The 15,719-nt window shown below is 42.0% G+C and overlaps 2 protein-coding genes across 2 annotated transcripts in view; one reads left to right on the top strand and one right to left on the bottom strand.

Annotated features, from left to right (window-relative positions):
* The window catches only part of LOC128741505 (myogenesis-regulating glycosidase), a 41,843-nt gene extending 30,297 nt beyond the window's left edge, over nucleotides 1–11,546 (top strand). The window contains exons 6-8 of the mRNA XM_053837375.1: nucleotides 8,725–8,820; nucleotides 8,968–10,831; nucleotides 10,887–11,546. Coding sequence (XP_053693350.1) covers nucleotides 8,725–8,820; nucleotides 8,968–10,831; nucleotides 10,887–11,023 — 2,097 coding nt within the window. The 3' untranslated portion in view covers nucleotides 11,024–11,546. The remainder of the gene's footprint in view (nucleotides 1–8,724; nucleotides 8,821–8,967; nucleotides 10,832–10,886) is intronic.
* The window catches only part of LOC128741504 (A disintegrin and metalloproteinase with thrombospondin motifs 12), an 85,239-nt gene continuing 80,675 nt past the window's right edge, over nucleotides 11,156–15,719 (bottom strand). The window contains exons 11-13 of the mRNA XM_053837374.1: nucleotides 12,698–13,079; nucleotides 12,520–12,637; nucleotides 11,156–12,132 (exon numbers count right to left, since the gene is read on the bottom strand). Coding sequence (XP_053693349.1) covers nucleotides 11,602–12,132; nucleotides 12,520–12,637; nucleotides 12,698–13,079 — 1,031 coding nt within the window. The 3' untranslated portion in view covers nucleotides 11,156–11,601. The remainder of the gene's footprint in view (nucleotides 12,133–12,519; nucleotides 12,638–12,697; nucleotides 13,080–15,719) is intronic.

Below are 15,719 nucleotides of genomic sequence, written 5' to 3'. Positions count from 1 at the left end.
TGATTCAGTTAAACGAAGTGAGCCATGGCGGATTGTGGTTTTCCCACAAAACTGACTAGGTTGAGGCTGAGGCCCCGTAGCCTGCAACTTCGTACGAAACTCGCGCTCTATAAAATACTGTCGACGACGGTTGTATAACATTTCGCCGAAGACTATATCGCGGAGTACCGTTTCGCGGAATACCATTTCGCGGAAAACATTTTCGCGGAAAGTACTATTTCGCGGAAACTACTAAAACGCCGAAAACCTTTTCGCGGAAAGCACTATTCCGCGGAAAACCGTTTGGCGGAAAGAACCATTTCGCGCAAAATATTGTTTCACGGAAAACTATGTTAGTAGCAAACGTTTCCTAGATGATTCAGGGCGAGCCGGCCGCAGGCAACGGCGAGTGTTCGCCGGTGACCCGCCGTCCGAAGCGTCGGCAGAGATCAAATCTGTCTAGGCCTATTCGTTTTCCTAGGTCTACTGACCTCTAGTTACCGTGAACGTACCGTATTCTGCGCAGTTAAGACATTTTTATGATTCCTCCGCTATTATAAGTATTCTAGAGTTAAATTGATAACGTTGATAGCAGCAACATGTAGTGCTACGGTCTATAACATATGGTAAAAAACATGAGAATTAAAAATCGACCAACAATTGAGTATATCTTTCGTTTTGTAAACTTATCCACGGTGCCTAATTCTGCGCACTCTCTTGCCCATGTTCCTAATTCTGCGCATGTTTGTTCCTAATTCTGCGCACCTAAAAAGTAACAATAAACATTCATACCATGTAGTTTACGTCTTTATACGCTGAAAGCACATCAAAAATCCGACATTAGCCATTACCATGATTAAATCCATGATCTGGCCTTCTTGTGCTGTCCAGGTGGCACAGGAACATTATTATCATTTGGATTGGCTTATTTTAAATATTTTATTGTCGATAACGTGAAGGGCGAGTTCATTCGGGTTTTCTCTATACTGAACATTATACTTTAGACTAATATTAACAATTGTGTTTTCATATAGAAACCACTTCCCCACTCCCTGACAGCTCAATGAAGTTCGACTGTCAAAAAAAAATCAGAAGACATGGTTCCATGAATTGGCGTTCGTAGGTTCGGACCCCGAGCCGTAACACAGGATTCCAATCAATGCAAGTTAAAGGTTCTACTTGAATTTCTATGCCTCTATACCTCAGCCATTTGGGAGAAGTTGCGTATTTTTTCGCGATTTCTTCATAGGATACGTTACTGCGCAGAATTGGGAACATGAATAAAAAATCTGTGCCTAAATCTGCGCACTACTGCATCGCATTTTTCCAACGAAAACAAGGCATGCAATCACTCTTTTTGCCTAAAACATGACTAAAACTAATTATTCTTTCTAATTATGCTGGGTAATTTGATCATTGCAAAGAATTTCGATCATAATTTTGTTAATTTTCTAGAAGGACAGTTTTAGCGTTGGCGCTAACGACGTTGTTTTCTGACATATAAAATACTTTCAGTTTCACTTTAATTTATTTCGCTGTCAAATATTATGGCCCTTTTGTGAATAATGGCGTAATATTCAACAGAGATTTATAAAAAATAACACAATGGCCATAGCTATCCACAATGTTGAAAAATACATATATAAAGAAAAATGCGCAGAATTAGGAGCTGCGCAGAATATGGTACGTTCACGGTAGTTTTCCCTAGTTCTCGCATCGATTTAACTTTTGTTGAATACAAAGCGGCGAAGCCGCTTTTTGCTGCTTTAAAAGTGAATAAGCGGTAGTTTTCCGTTAAATAGTACTTTCGGCGAAAATTTTTTCCGCGAAATGGTACTTTCCGCGAAAATGTTTTCCGTGAAATGGTTTTCCGCGAAACAGTATATTCCGCTTTATGGTCATCCGCGAATTGGTTTTCCGCGAAATGGTATTCGGCGAAATGTTATACAATCGCTTCTTGAACGTCTGATTACTTGGGATACGGTTCAGTGTTCGATTTTGAGCTGTTTACCGCTCCATCGATGAGAAGCATTTCGATTTTAGAAGAAAGTAGAAGAATGTATTTTGCATACTTTCTCTTGTTCCAAAGATATTGTTGTAATCTCTTAATCTATTTTGTTAGAATTCTACCGATATAAACAACATACTTCCAACTATTTTTAGTCAAAATTTCTGTTATGTTTACTCACGCGGTAAAAAGTTACTAACTACTCAGTGTGACCAGTTTTTTCGAATACAGTTTTCAGTTTACCCACAACTCAAAAGCGAAAAGTTTAATCAATAAGGTGTATTCGGATAAGTTGTAGAAAATTAAATATAGTTATTAGAAATTTTATAGAAACAGTGGAGTAACTGAAGTAACATATGAAAAAGAAGTATTTCAAATAAAAAATTAAAATAAATCCAGTTTTTTCTCTGAATATATCGAGAACGGCTACATTTAGAAAAATAATTATTATGACTAATTTTGTTGTAAATTAAAGAACGTAAAGAATTGTTATTTGTATTAAAAATTCATATTACTTGATAAATCCCAACTTAGAAAAAAATCATGAAAGTTGTTGTTCTACGAAGTCCGTTGTAACGATTTTGTCCCTATCCCGTAACTTTACCACTTTGCCACTTACCTGACCCGCGTTACCCGGTTAGTAGTAGTTCCTCCTCAACATCGGCTGTTCCTGTTCCTCGATCGCGATGGAGCACGTCACCCTTTTGCCGCGGCGAACTCGAAACAGGTCTGCTGAGACGGTTCACTGCGAAGACAGCCACCACGATACCACTCCTTCCACGTGGTGTTGCAAATCGGGTAATTCCTACTGGGATTTGGCTGAAGTTTTCCTGGGCGCTTCCGCGCACGCACTCACTCTAGTGACGGCCGCGAGAGCCCGCTTGCCCACGGTTGGCAATTCAAGCAAAGCCACACACGCATGACCTCGAAAGCCTTTTTTACAAACCACACCGATTTCTAACTCACATTCACGCACTCACATTTAAACCACCTGGCTGGGTGTGAATAGAATTTTTCTATTTAACGTTTAGCCCGTTTTTCGCGCAGTCGCCAGCACGTCCCCCCGCTAGCACGGGAATTTGCCAGGAAAAGCGATCGTATCGATTACCGGTACCGTTGACTTTTTTCTTCGTAGCTCGCCCTTTTTTTTGCGTCCGAACACGTTCCAAGTTCAACTTCAGGAGTGCCAACCACGATGATTTTTTGACGTTTCGTTGTGCGTTCCGTTGTGCGTTATGCGCAGTGGTGCGCGTACTAGATTTTGACCGGGGGGTAGTATTGTGCCGAATAGTGCACTGAACGCAAAAAGCTTTCCGTTTTTGTGGCAAAAAAAAATTTTTACGCTACACCGTTCATAAAAGTTGCTCCATCTCAGAATAATTTTTAAAGGTTTACTTCTATTTAAAAAAAAATTAAAAATGGTATATTATTGATATTTTAATTTTAAGTTTTATTTTTAAATTTTTGAAAAATCGGCAAAAAAAAATTTTTCAGTGCATATTTTATCCATGTGTAGGAATCAATTTTCTACTATTTTTGCTTAGACATAATTTTTGAACAATCGATAGTTTTCGAGATAAATCTTTCAAACATAATACGCTTGAAAATAAATACCCCCTTTTTAAAAATGAATCTTGAATCAAAATGGTGCCAAAACCTGTTGAAGGTGCATATTTCCTCCTATCAAATACGTTTGTAAAGGTTCATCTAAATCAGAAAGGTTCAAATTTTGTCATTTACCTATTTCACGTTGAACTGCTCTATACAAAGATGGGGATATATGAAGGGAATAAAACATGGCAGGCTACAGTGGACTGGCCACGTAGCAAGGATGCCGGATGGGAGACCTGCGAAAACAATATTTTGCAGAGAACCCGACAGAGGCCGTCCACTTTGAGGCAGACCCCGTACCCGTTGGATGAGGACTGTTGACAAGGATGCTAGAACAGCGGGTGTTAGGGGCGAGTGGGCATAATTTAAGCTATCTTCGGTGCGGAAAGTTTTGAGATAATCCACATTTTATGATTTTTATCATGATTTGGCAAGGTTTTCTTCGCTCAGTGTTTTTACTGGATAAGCTCAATTTCCTACGACTTTTTCTTTAGAGTAGATTTAAAGATATGGTCACAGACAAACAGACATAACACTCGCTTTCCATTCTTCGTACCGAATAAACCGCCATTTCAAATTTGAGGTTAGTTGGGAATGTCTCCGTTTGGGCAAAGCGGTGCTTTTTGACGAAAGAAGGGGAATTCCCCATAAAAAATACTTGCTACTTCGAGGGATACTCCTGTTGCTATCTGATATTTGGGAATGTCGAGCATAGATGGTGCTAGTGTTCAGGCTAAATGTGAGGTACGATAATTTTTGTTGATTTTTCTTGCAAGAGTTATGTCTGTTTGTCTGTGATATGGTTTTTTGAAAATAAATAATCTCGTTTTCCAATACGCCCTTTTGTAAAGTGAAGTTAATGAAAAAAAATCATGTCCACTAGAAAATGAATCCTTGCGTGGTGTCCAACATATAAGGTAATTTTCATTACAATCAGTAAAAGTCGAGTCAAACGGTTTTGCTATTTGAACTGGAAATGCTTTAAGTACCTTTAAGTACCTTTCACACCATATTTTTTGCCTTTTTTCAAATATTTTTTTCTCGATAACGCGAAAGGCAAATTGAATCGGGTTTTTTGCATTCGAAACATTGCATTTTATACTAATATTAGAGGACCCGGCGCGCGTTGCTACGCCATTCTAAAAAGGAGGTAGATGAATAATGCTGAAGATTTGCTTAATTATAATCTTGCCACCAAGAGCTGTCTTTTTGACAAACCACGGTATTCATACCGCAAATTTCTAATCCCACGTAACAATTTGGGTTTTATTACTAACCCTTAAAACGGTAATGTTGGCATAATCACAATAAAATATCAGTTCATTCGTTTGAAGTAGGTTAACACTGGTCAAAAAACATAGACTTAGAGTAATCACCGATTTAATATTAACAATTTTGTTCCAAATTTATTCTATATTTTAGTATGGACGGAAACACTCGTGGCCTGCGGCCGTCTCGCCCTGAATCATCTAGTGCTACTAAAGGTAGTTTTTGGTGGTATTGTTATTGACTAATGGAAGAATCAAAAAAATCTCGAGTTCCATTACTTTTTGAATTTTTGTATGGGAGCCCCCCTCCTCCCTTCCAGAGAGGAGAGGTGTCTCAATCGGCCATAAAAATAGTCGAGTTATGAGGAAATTTGTGTTTTACTTGTATGGGAGCTCCCCCTCTTAGAGGAAGCAGGTTAATCCATCATAGAAAAAACTTCTGCATCCTTCAGATGACAAATTTGGTTCCATTTTCTTGATTAATTCCCGAGTTAGGCAGAAATGTGTTTCATTTGCATAAGAGCCCCCCCCCCCCTTCTAGAGGGGGGAGGGGTCTCAAACAACCATAGAAAAAATCTTATCTCTAGAAACCACCACATGCCAATTTTGGTTTCATTTGCTTGATTTATAGTCGAGTTATAAGGAAATGTGTGGTTTACTTGTATGGGAGCCTCCCCCTCTTAGAGGAAGGAGGGGTCTTAATCCAGCATAGAAAAAATTTTTGTCTCCAAAAACTTTCAGATGTCAAATTTGGTTCCCGAGTTATGCAAAAATATGTGTTTCATTTGTATGGAAGCCCCCCCCCTTATAGAGAAGGGAGGGGCCTCAAATTACCATGAAAAGAAGTCCTGTCTCTAAAAACCTCCACATGCCAAATTTGGTTTCATTTGCTTGAATAATAGTCGAGTTATGAGGAAATTTGTGCTTTATTTGTATTAGAGAAAGGAGGGATCTCAATCTACCATAGAAATAATTTCTGTCTCCAAAAAGTTTCACTTGCCAAATTTGGTTTCATTTGCTTGATTAGTTTCCAAGTTATTCAGAAATTTGTGTTTGATTTGTATGGGAGCCCCCCTACTAGTGGGAGGAGGGGTCTCAAACCATGCTAACAACATTCCTCACATCATACGCAATGTGTATGCCAAGTTTCATCAAAATCCGTCGAGCGGTTTGCGAGTCTAAAATTTGAAAATTTGAAAACGACATGAAAGTATATTAAATTATCTCGTGTTTGACCCATCCTTTTTTAAAATTCGAACGCATAACAAAATGGTGGACATTGAAACATAAAATAAAGGTTTTTAGTCAAAAAAAATTGATTTTAAACATTTCTAAAAAATACAAAAAGTGCAATATCAAAAAAATATCAAATGGGTCAAACACTGAATAATTTTGTTGGCTTGAAACAAAAAAAAATTCTCAACCTTCAGCAACATTTTTTTTCGTGAATTTTTCGCACCTTTACGGAAATGTCCATAATTTCTCAATTTTTCTGTTATTTTTTTCTGTGTAGACAATGCGCATACATTTTTCCTATGTTGTATATTTAGAACTCGTTATTGAAACATTCTGATTAAATTTTACACCTCTGCAGGTAGGGGTAGCTCTTGCCGTATCAAGAATTCTTCTCCACTTCAAACTGGTCGAGCCATCAAGCACGCTGGGCCCTTCTATTCCTAGTGCCGGTGGGATTCTTGAAGAGAACGGGTTTCACTGCAGTCGTTCGGCATCCTTGCGACGTGCCTGGTCCACCGTAGTCTCCCAATTTTTTCCTGCAATAGATATGAATCTTACCAAGTAGTGCTTGTAGTACGTGATTCATACGCCTAAGCCACTCTCCGCTTTTCCTTTGTGCTCCGCCAAAATTAGTCTGCATCACCTTTCGTTCACATAGGACAAGTGCACGTATGTCTTCCATAAGCTAAATTACTGTCTCAAGTCCGCAGAGGACTACCGGTCTGATTAGTCTGATTATGTAAAAAACCATCATCAGCTTTGTGCGGCGGCGTATGGTCCTTGATCAAAGCATCCTGCGGAGGGAAGAGTAGGCTCGACTTCCACCTCGGATGCGTCGTTCAATATCCTTACGCTTATTATTGTCCATAGTATCCATAGATCCCAATTATACGAACTCATAAACCACTTCCAATGGGAGGAAACGTTGTTTTTTCTGGAGCCTCTTCCTACCATATATTTGGTTTTTGACGCATTGATTTGTTACCCAATCCTTCTAGACTCCATTTTAGTCTAGCGTAGATTCCCTCCGCCGTCCCAAGGTTTCTAGTAATGATGCCGATGTCGACTGTGAAGATTAGGAATTGGTTACTCTTGCTGAAGATCATTCTCCGCAAGCCTCTGCGCGATTCGAAAGAACTCGAAAGTGCCCTCGAAACACGCACGTAGCACATCACTCGCTCCAGGGTAGCTGAGACCAGCCGCGTCAGTTTGTCCGCAAATCCGTACTCGTGCATTTTCTGTCATAGCTGTTCGCGCTCGACTGTATCGTATGGTGCCCTGAAATCCAGGAAAATATGATGCGTGGGCACGTTGACTCTGGACATTTCTGGGGGATTTGTCGGATGGTAATGGTCGGATTTGATTCGTATCAGCACGAGCCCCCAAAAAGATCGTCGTATACTGCCCTACGAATTCTCTGCGCTTTACAGTAAAATCACTAAGAAATGAGATTATTTTCAGAGCCCACCATACGTCTGCAGTTATGTCTAACCTTCTTGGGAGGTTGAGAATCGAGGAGAATAGAAGATATCGACTCAATTTTGAAAAGCGAGAAAAAAACTAATTTATCCTTTATCAAGCGCACGTTTGTCTGCGGTCGCACTGTTAATGATCAAACTGAGGTTAACAAATTTTCAATAGCGCGCATATAAAAATCAATAGTTCTCTTTATTGGGGTCGATGCGTGAAAGATCGATTGACGCCAAAATATGTTAGAATCTCGGCCGGGCGAGGCTGTAAGTGTCCATAGGATCGTAGCACTAGCCCCGCAAGTTTCCTGTACTTCAACCGCTGGCTGCGAAGCCTGTCGCATAAAAAACTGATTGACGATTTCCGAATGCGGAAATTAGCTTCAAAATTGTGGTTTGCTTTGCTTTTGCTAGAAAACTCAAAAAAGCTATGTTCTAGATAATCTAGATCATACAAAATTTTTGATTTTTTTCCCTATTCACCAATTCTTTGGTAACCTTTTGTGGGTCGAAAGCGTCAGCAAACTAATAACCGGCCATGCGCCATCGTTAGTCGCTAGTTCTTTAGCCATACCTCAGAAACGCAAAAAGTTTTATCCTACCTGCCATATTCATTAGATTCAGCATCATCTGGTCGTCGTACCATTTGTTAAGAGAAATGCAAAACTCTCCTCCTGGCATACGTTTCACTCTAATGTCGATGTCTGGTATCAAAAAGTGGTGTCGTTATTCTCTTAATTACAATTACTGTTCGAGTCCATCGCAGACTCAAAAGTTAATGTTGTTTTTTTACCAAATTACTGTTATCAAAATCTTACTGAAACTACTATTTCACAGTTATAATATTTTATTTCGTTTGGAATCTCAAAGCTCTGGAGGAGCTTTCGGCTCACAGGGCAAGGGTAAATTCGTTTCTTTGATGCTAAAAGATAATTGTTTAGCAGAGTGCTGGTGTTTTTGTACAATTTACTTTCTAATATTTTGAGCATGTTTAGTGTTCCTTTGGTTTACAGCTTTGTTTATAGAGTGCACAATGGGTCGCTTACATACCGCTGTGCAAGGCCCAGATGTGGGATGGCTTGTGATATTTAATTGCACCGAATCTATAGGTTTACTAACTAGGTACTTAATGAAATTTCCCATCGTTTTGCAGAACGTTCCGGCCATGATACGCAAGAAGCGGCGCGAAACCAAAGACTACAAACTGCGCGTCTTTGTCGGCATGCTGTTTCTTATCATCGTTTTTCTCGTGAGTATAAACAATCAATATTTGCACTTATCGAAAGGGCATCGGCAGCGGCAGCGCGGTATTTAGTTCCGCCGTATCAGATGTCTAATGAATGCAGCTATCATGGTTGTTTAAATATGTTTTTAATTATCTGTTTTCTAATTGAAGATTGGCTACGCAAACGTCATGTACCAGCAGAAGCTGTTGGCTAGGTCCTACTTTGAGAATGTAAAGCTACAGAAGACAACCCGAGCGCTGCGGATTCTGGATGCAAAGGGAGCCGACCTGCTTACGGGCGTCCTGGGCGTGGCGAGCTTCATCGAGAAACCTTACAATTGTTTGGCCGAGGATTTGCGAGATGATGGCAGTGTTTGCTACGAGTGGAATTCCATGGCACGATTGTACATGAATTCGGTGAAAACGGCTACGCCGGAAATTAAGTGCTACAGTTTTAGTTGGGAAACACTTACGGATAACTACTATCCCACCGATTGTTTCGACATTGGAGAGGATCGTGGTTTCTGGTATGGTGGGGGGCTTCCTAGAGGTATAGATTATCCGTTGAGTAAAGCTTCGTTTGATTTTGCTCCGTTCATCACTGGAGATATTAATGCCCAGCAGTGGGGAAATGCTGTTAAGAGGTATTTTCTGAACTCGAAGGGCATTGCGATACGGGTTGACGATCGAACTCCACTTTATGTCAGTATTAATCATAATGCCAATAACAAATTCTGCCTGCAAGGCCGAAATGATAATTTCGCATTTGTCAATAGACTATCCCAGTATCCTGAGTTGAATTATGAGATTTGTACTGGACCTGACATGAAAACGCTGCACAATGGTTTGCTGCAAAAGAGTCTTTGGGATGGTTTGACAGAGAATGACAATGCGATCATAAAATCATTGCTCAGGGAACCGGTATGGCAGATACCGGCATCCAGCCAGGAGGAACTGACGGAGACTGCAATTTATAATTACACTGAAAATGTAATTGCATCGGGTTATCTGCGGTTGGGACATGTCTTGTTGAATGAGTTTTGGCAGAAGCATATTGGGGATTTCACGCTGGATGCTGATCGCTTCGCAACGCTGGAGGATACTGTGAATATCCTTCATCGAAGAGGATTCCGAATCTCACTGTCGATTCAACCGTTCATTAGCACCGAAAGCGTGAATTTCTTGGAAACCGTCTCGAAGAAGCTGCTGATTTACGAACGAGAATCCGAACGAAGTATTCCTGCCTTGACTCGATTTAAGAGTCTTGCTAGTGCTGGTGTTATAGATATAACTAATAATGCAACAGTCACGTGGTTGAAGGATAAACTGCAAAAAATTGTTGAAAATCTTGGAATAGACTCTTTCTATTTGGATTTTGGAAATGCCTTCAACATTCCTCGGTACTATCAGTGCTCGAGCATGCTGGAAAATCCTGATCAGTACAAGAATGTATTCATGAGCCGCTTTGAAGGTAATCTGAACATTTTCGGAGTCTCCAGTGCCGTTTCCGTGCCACGGCCACCAGCTTTCGTTAGCCTTCCTCCGGTCAACAGTAGCTGGTGTGGTTTGCAGACCATCATTCCTACACTGCTGTCGTACGGCGTCATTGGGTTTCCCTTCGTAATGCCTGGGCCCGTGGGAGGCGACTTTCTGCTGCCAACGGAAAAGCTTCATAAAATGTACTCATTTTATTCCCTGGCCAGTCCACCCCTACCGGAGGTGGAGCTGTACATTCGCTGGCTGCAGATGGCTACCTTCCTGCCGGTGCTCCGGTTCACTCACCTTCCGTCGGAGTACAAAAACGATACGGTCACGGAAATTGCCAAGGAGCTGTCGGCAATTCGTCAGAAAACCGTCGTCCCACTGCTGGAGAAATATTCCAGTGAAGCCATGGACGAAGGATTGCCGATCATCAGGCCGCTCTGGATGATGGATTCGACCGATGTGAACTGTTTGTACATCGACGACGAGTTCTCGATTGGGGATGGGATGATTGTGGCGCCGATCCTTTATCGTGCCGATATTAGTCGTGAAGGTGAGTCTCTGATTTTGATTGTAATTTGGTTCAACCTAACCATTTTTATTTTTAGTCTATCTGCCTCACGGTGTCTGGAAGGACGGCATCGACGGTTCGCTGCGGAAGGGTAACCGCTGGATACACAATTATCACGTTCCACGTGATAAGGTGGCCTATTTTGTAAAAATGCCCGACAACACACGCTTCTAGAGGTTGCATTCCTATTCAAACCGAGCACGTCTATTTTGACGTGCATTCCGCCATTCCACGCCAACATTCTCAAAAGGGGAGAAGTTCTTTCATCAAATGAAAGTGCTCTAGTGTAAGAGATTTCGTATTTATTTGTGTTTGATTTTGTCCTGATTGTAAAATGTTCTGCCAAAGGCAGAAGTTTAGTATTAAACATGCAGTAAAAAGCTAGCATTTGCTTTGCGGTTGTAGCGATTGCTCTTCCTTAAACTAATTCTTTTAAATACACTGTAAATATATAACTTTTAAAACATGCCATACCAACAGGTAAACTGTTGAATATTTCTGTGTGGAAATTCATCCATTCTAAACTAGGTTTTGCACTAGCAGCTGCTGCCATTTGTTTGATAGTTTCTGTCTGGTGAGAGTATCTGCGTATCTGTTGCTTTAAAATAATACTTTTTCACGGAGAATGTAAGTACGATTCAATAGAAAAATCTCTTATCTTAGGAAAAATGCTGCGCTAAACTACGATAAATGTTAATATAACATAATACCAACTGTTAAACAGTAATTCGCACATTGGCCCCGCCGTCCTGTCAGATGACATTGTTTTCGACGTACTCGGATGGAACGTCCTCCACCATGATCTGCATATCGAGCAACTCCTTGCAGAGTGGCACCCGGCCCGGACAGGGTTCGGTATCCGGTGGTCGTTTCTTACCTTCGCACCGGCTGTCCGGCAGGGCGTTGGTACTCTTATCGGCACACAGAATCGTTCGCTTCCGTACCGGATTCGGATCGGTCGGTTTTCGGCAGGTCACGGAGCATATCTGCCACGGGCCGACCCACCAGTTCGCCGGACAGGGATCCTCGTTGCATTCCCGTGCCATCCGGTCGTGATGTTTGTTGTGAGCATTCTGCTCGCAGAAGCTATCGTCAACGATGCCCTCCCCACGGTGATGACAAACGGATTCACGGTGCTGCTTGCCACCTCCACAGGTGACGGAACACAGCGACCAATCTGTCAGTTTCCAGTAGTAAGGCGATTGATTGCGGCTTGAATTCGTCGATGACAGCGTGTACTCGTACCGTATTCCGGCGTGGTTGTTCTTCTTCTTCATGATGACCTGTCGCGTGTAGGAAATGAATTAAAATTGGTGATTGTAACGGTCAGTGACGTAGGCTAAGTTGAACAGATCGGATGGGAACTTAAAATTAAAGCAACTAGCTGCTACGCCACTGACCCGCACAAAAACAAAAACCGTGGAAATAAATTTCGAGCCAAATTAGATTCTAGCGTGTCATGCAGCAAGTGAAGGTTGTTAGCCTTTATCCTCAAAGTAGAGAGAAGATTCGTTATCTGTTCAACCATAATAGAAGCAAAATCTAAATCAGCAAAGTTGGTATCGATTCTATCTTTCAAGAAGCGTGTACTGATTTGAATGAAATTGAAATTTTACCGAAACGGCAACGATTGCGACAACGAAAATCAAGTAAACGGTTACAACATTTACCGATATTGTGATATCATCGGTGATCGGTCCGGGAATTTTGATCTTTTCCTGTTCCTCTTCGCGATCGTACAGCCCCAGGCTGCCAGCAATTTCGTACTCTCCAGGCATCTGAATCAATCTGAAAAAATGACACCGATTCAGTAATCGAAATTTCACTTTGTGAAACCATCAAACTAACCTATTGCCATTCAGATAGTAATCTTTACTATTCGCCTTTCCGATACCGATGAAATTCTTCGACGGTCCCATCTCCTCCACCAGGATGTTCCGCGCACCGGCCGGAATCTGCAGCACATCGTAGAACCCGTCGGTCATGTTGACCTTCTTGGTGAAGTTGCCCTGAATGACGGTGCAACTGTCCCCGTTGCCACCGCAAACACCGCACTGATCTTCGGTGGTGTTAGAATCCACAATCCAATCGCAGCCCACCCGGCGGCAGATGCCGCCAATGCACATATCGTTCGAGCCCAGATTGCACGGTGTTCCGTCCGCGGCGTTGTCCCCGAACGGAACGATGATGGTGTCCTCCGAGTTGGTGCAGTACAGCTCGCATGGTTCGTCTGGAATGTAGTGGAGGGCACAAAATAAGAAATAAGTCAATAAATTATGTATAGTATCAAATGATTATTAGAGTGGATTTTAGATGATCTGTTCAAAGTGCAAACGAACGGTGGGCGCACAGTCAAGATTCACTTCCAGGTCGCGAATATGATTAACCCGTTGCAGCGCCCAAAGTACGGTAATTGAAAGTAATCGGATTCAGTTTGCGGTGAAACGAGTTAGAATGTTATTCATACAACACGCCTCAAATAGATCTACCAGCTACAATCTTAGACAGTCAGGTGCGGTTGGACAGGTAGATCCTCAGCGTGAAACAGATCAAATCCAGCTTATAGTCATACAGATAGTTCGTTGACGAATAGAGTGAAAAGCAAGGGGCCCAGGTTGCTTCCTAGAGGAACCGCTGATAGATTGCAAAACGATTTTCCCGGACCGGTCTTGACACATAAACTACGGCCAGTAAGGTATGACTTCCTCCATCCATCAAATATATTCTGCCGGAGAGAAGTTTCGAACAACATTGCCAGCGGTCGAACAATAGCTGTGATGCATTTCTTCTAAACTCTTGAAGGAATTTCGTCTAATCCAACAGCGAGCGAATATTTGAGCTTTTTGATTGCGGTTGCTACGAGACGATCGTTTATGTGGAATGTATTCAAGTTTATCGTATCAGATGGAGTATCTTTGATTGCAGAGGCAACCTGCGCTTCCGAAACAACAAAAATGTTCCGAAACGAATTCTTCAGCAAATGGTGCAAAGTTCGCATTTATCCTCTGCTGTATTAACTCTATCTATGGGTACCCAACAACACATGTTTACGGGCCGTCCTACCTGGTTTTTCTTGGAATTCACGAACAACCAGGATAGTTTTGGATTTCTACGCAAGCTGGATTACATTCGTACAGTGAATCTTTTGATACAGGAGTCGATTGTAAGCTGTGTAATTGTTGCTAGCTATGTTAAACTGTCGCATATAAAATGGACATCGGAGCTTGCAGTGTATTCGTAGAGCAGAAGTAACCGTCGAAAGTATCTTTAAATTCCATGGAAACTGGCAGAGCCGCTACTACTTGCAGGCAATCATGGTAAAAAGGCATTAATAGTATAAAAAGATTGTCATGTCGTCGACACAAGTTTAAAAAAGTTGCGTGAGAGACAGCATCAGACAGTTTGTTCATCACAATCACAAACGATTATAGGCCTAAGTGACTACTTTGAGGTACTCTTCTTGCACACTAAATGGACAAGATTTGTTGCCACGCCGTGTTGCAAATTGTATTACGTGTATTCAAGACGATCTCAATCAGTTTCATCATGATCTTCGAGTGCTGAAGTCTTCAAATGCCTCCAAAATCCTTTGCTGATAAATATCTGTGTATATTCAATCCATTCGAAAGCCACTTGCAAGCTAACTCTGATCAGGGTCTTATAACGTCACTTTCAGGTGTAAGTCGAAGGGAAGAGAAAATTGCCTTCATTCTTTTTGTTTCGAGGATGTCGGACCTTGTCTGTGACTCGGTAGCGTGGTCCTAGAAAATCTTACTACTACTACGAACAGTCAACGAAATTCCACTCGGAACATTCGGCATGGACAAAGGCGACGAAATAAGGGCATGGAATGGACGCTTGGTACCTGGAACTGCAGTTCGCTTCATTTTTGGGTGGCATCGTGGCACTGCAGGAGATCTGTCGCAAAGGCGAGAAGGTACGGAGTATCCAAGGCGGTAAAGCCCAATTTTACCAGAGCGGTGGAGCAACCAACGGGCTTGGAACGAACTTCGTAGTGTTGGGCAAAATGCAGGACCGCGTAATGGACGGGAAAGCGATCAACGAGAAGATTTGCATATTGAGGATAAAGGGCCGTTTCTTCAACTACACCATCATAAACGTGCATTGTTCACACGAAGGTAGACCCGAAGGAAGCGTTGTATGCGCAGCTGGAGGCAACGTAGGACAGTTGCTCGCCACGGGACATCAAGGTCGTCCACGGGGATATCATATTCCGGATATGGACACCCAGATCGACAAGGACTGTTCGGTAATCGGGTCCTATTGCCTGTACACCGAAACGAACGATAACGACCAGCCATGCTCCATGCATCAACTTTGCAGCTAGGCGAGGCCTGGTGATCACAAACACTTTCTTATCCCCGCAAAGATATCCACAAAGCCTGGAGGTCACCTGTCCAACGAACCTTAAACCAAATCGACCATATCGATGGCCAGTTTTTCTCAAAACTCAAACATCATTAAAATACGCTTTCTCTGGAGTACGGATATCGACTCGGATAATTACTACTACCACGCGCACTACGAACTGGAAGAGAACTATACGCACGTACTGAACGAAATTCTACCTTCTTCAGGAGCTAGATGCTTCGAAGACGGATGGCGTACGATACGCTCGATCGTCAATGAGGTCACATCCGCGGTGCTAGGTGAAGAAACCTCGAACATGCGAAATGATTGATTTGATGGGGAATGCCAACTAGCGATGGTGATAAAAAGGAACTTGGAAAAAGCACAAACTAACAGACGTAACATTGAAGCCTCAGTCTGTCGTCAATAAAAACGATCATTTCAAATTTTCGCTTAAGCCAAGACTAAAACAACAGTCGCTGCGCGAGAACACCGCTCC

Source organism: Sabethes cyaneus, chromosome 3 (assembly GCF_943734655.1).
Source record: "Sabethes cyaneus chromosome 3, idSabCyanKW18_F2, whole genome shotgun sequence".
NCBI lineage: Eukaryota > Metazoa > Arthropoda > Insecta > Diptera > Culicidae > Sabethes > Sabethes cyaneus.
Note: the sequence above shows the minus strand (reverse complement) of the source record. Positions and strands in the feature narration are given on the sequence as shown.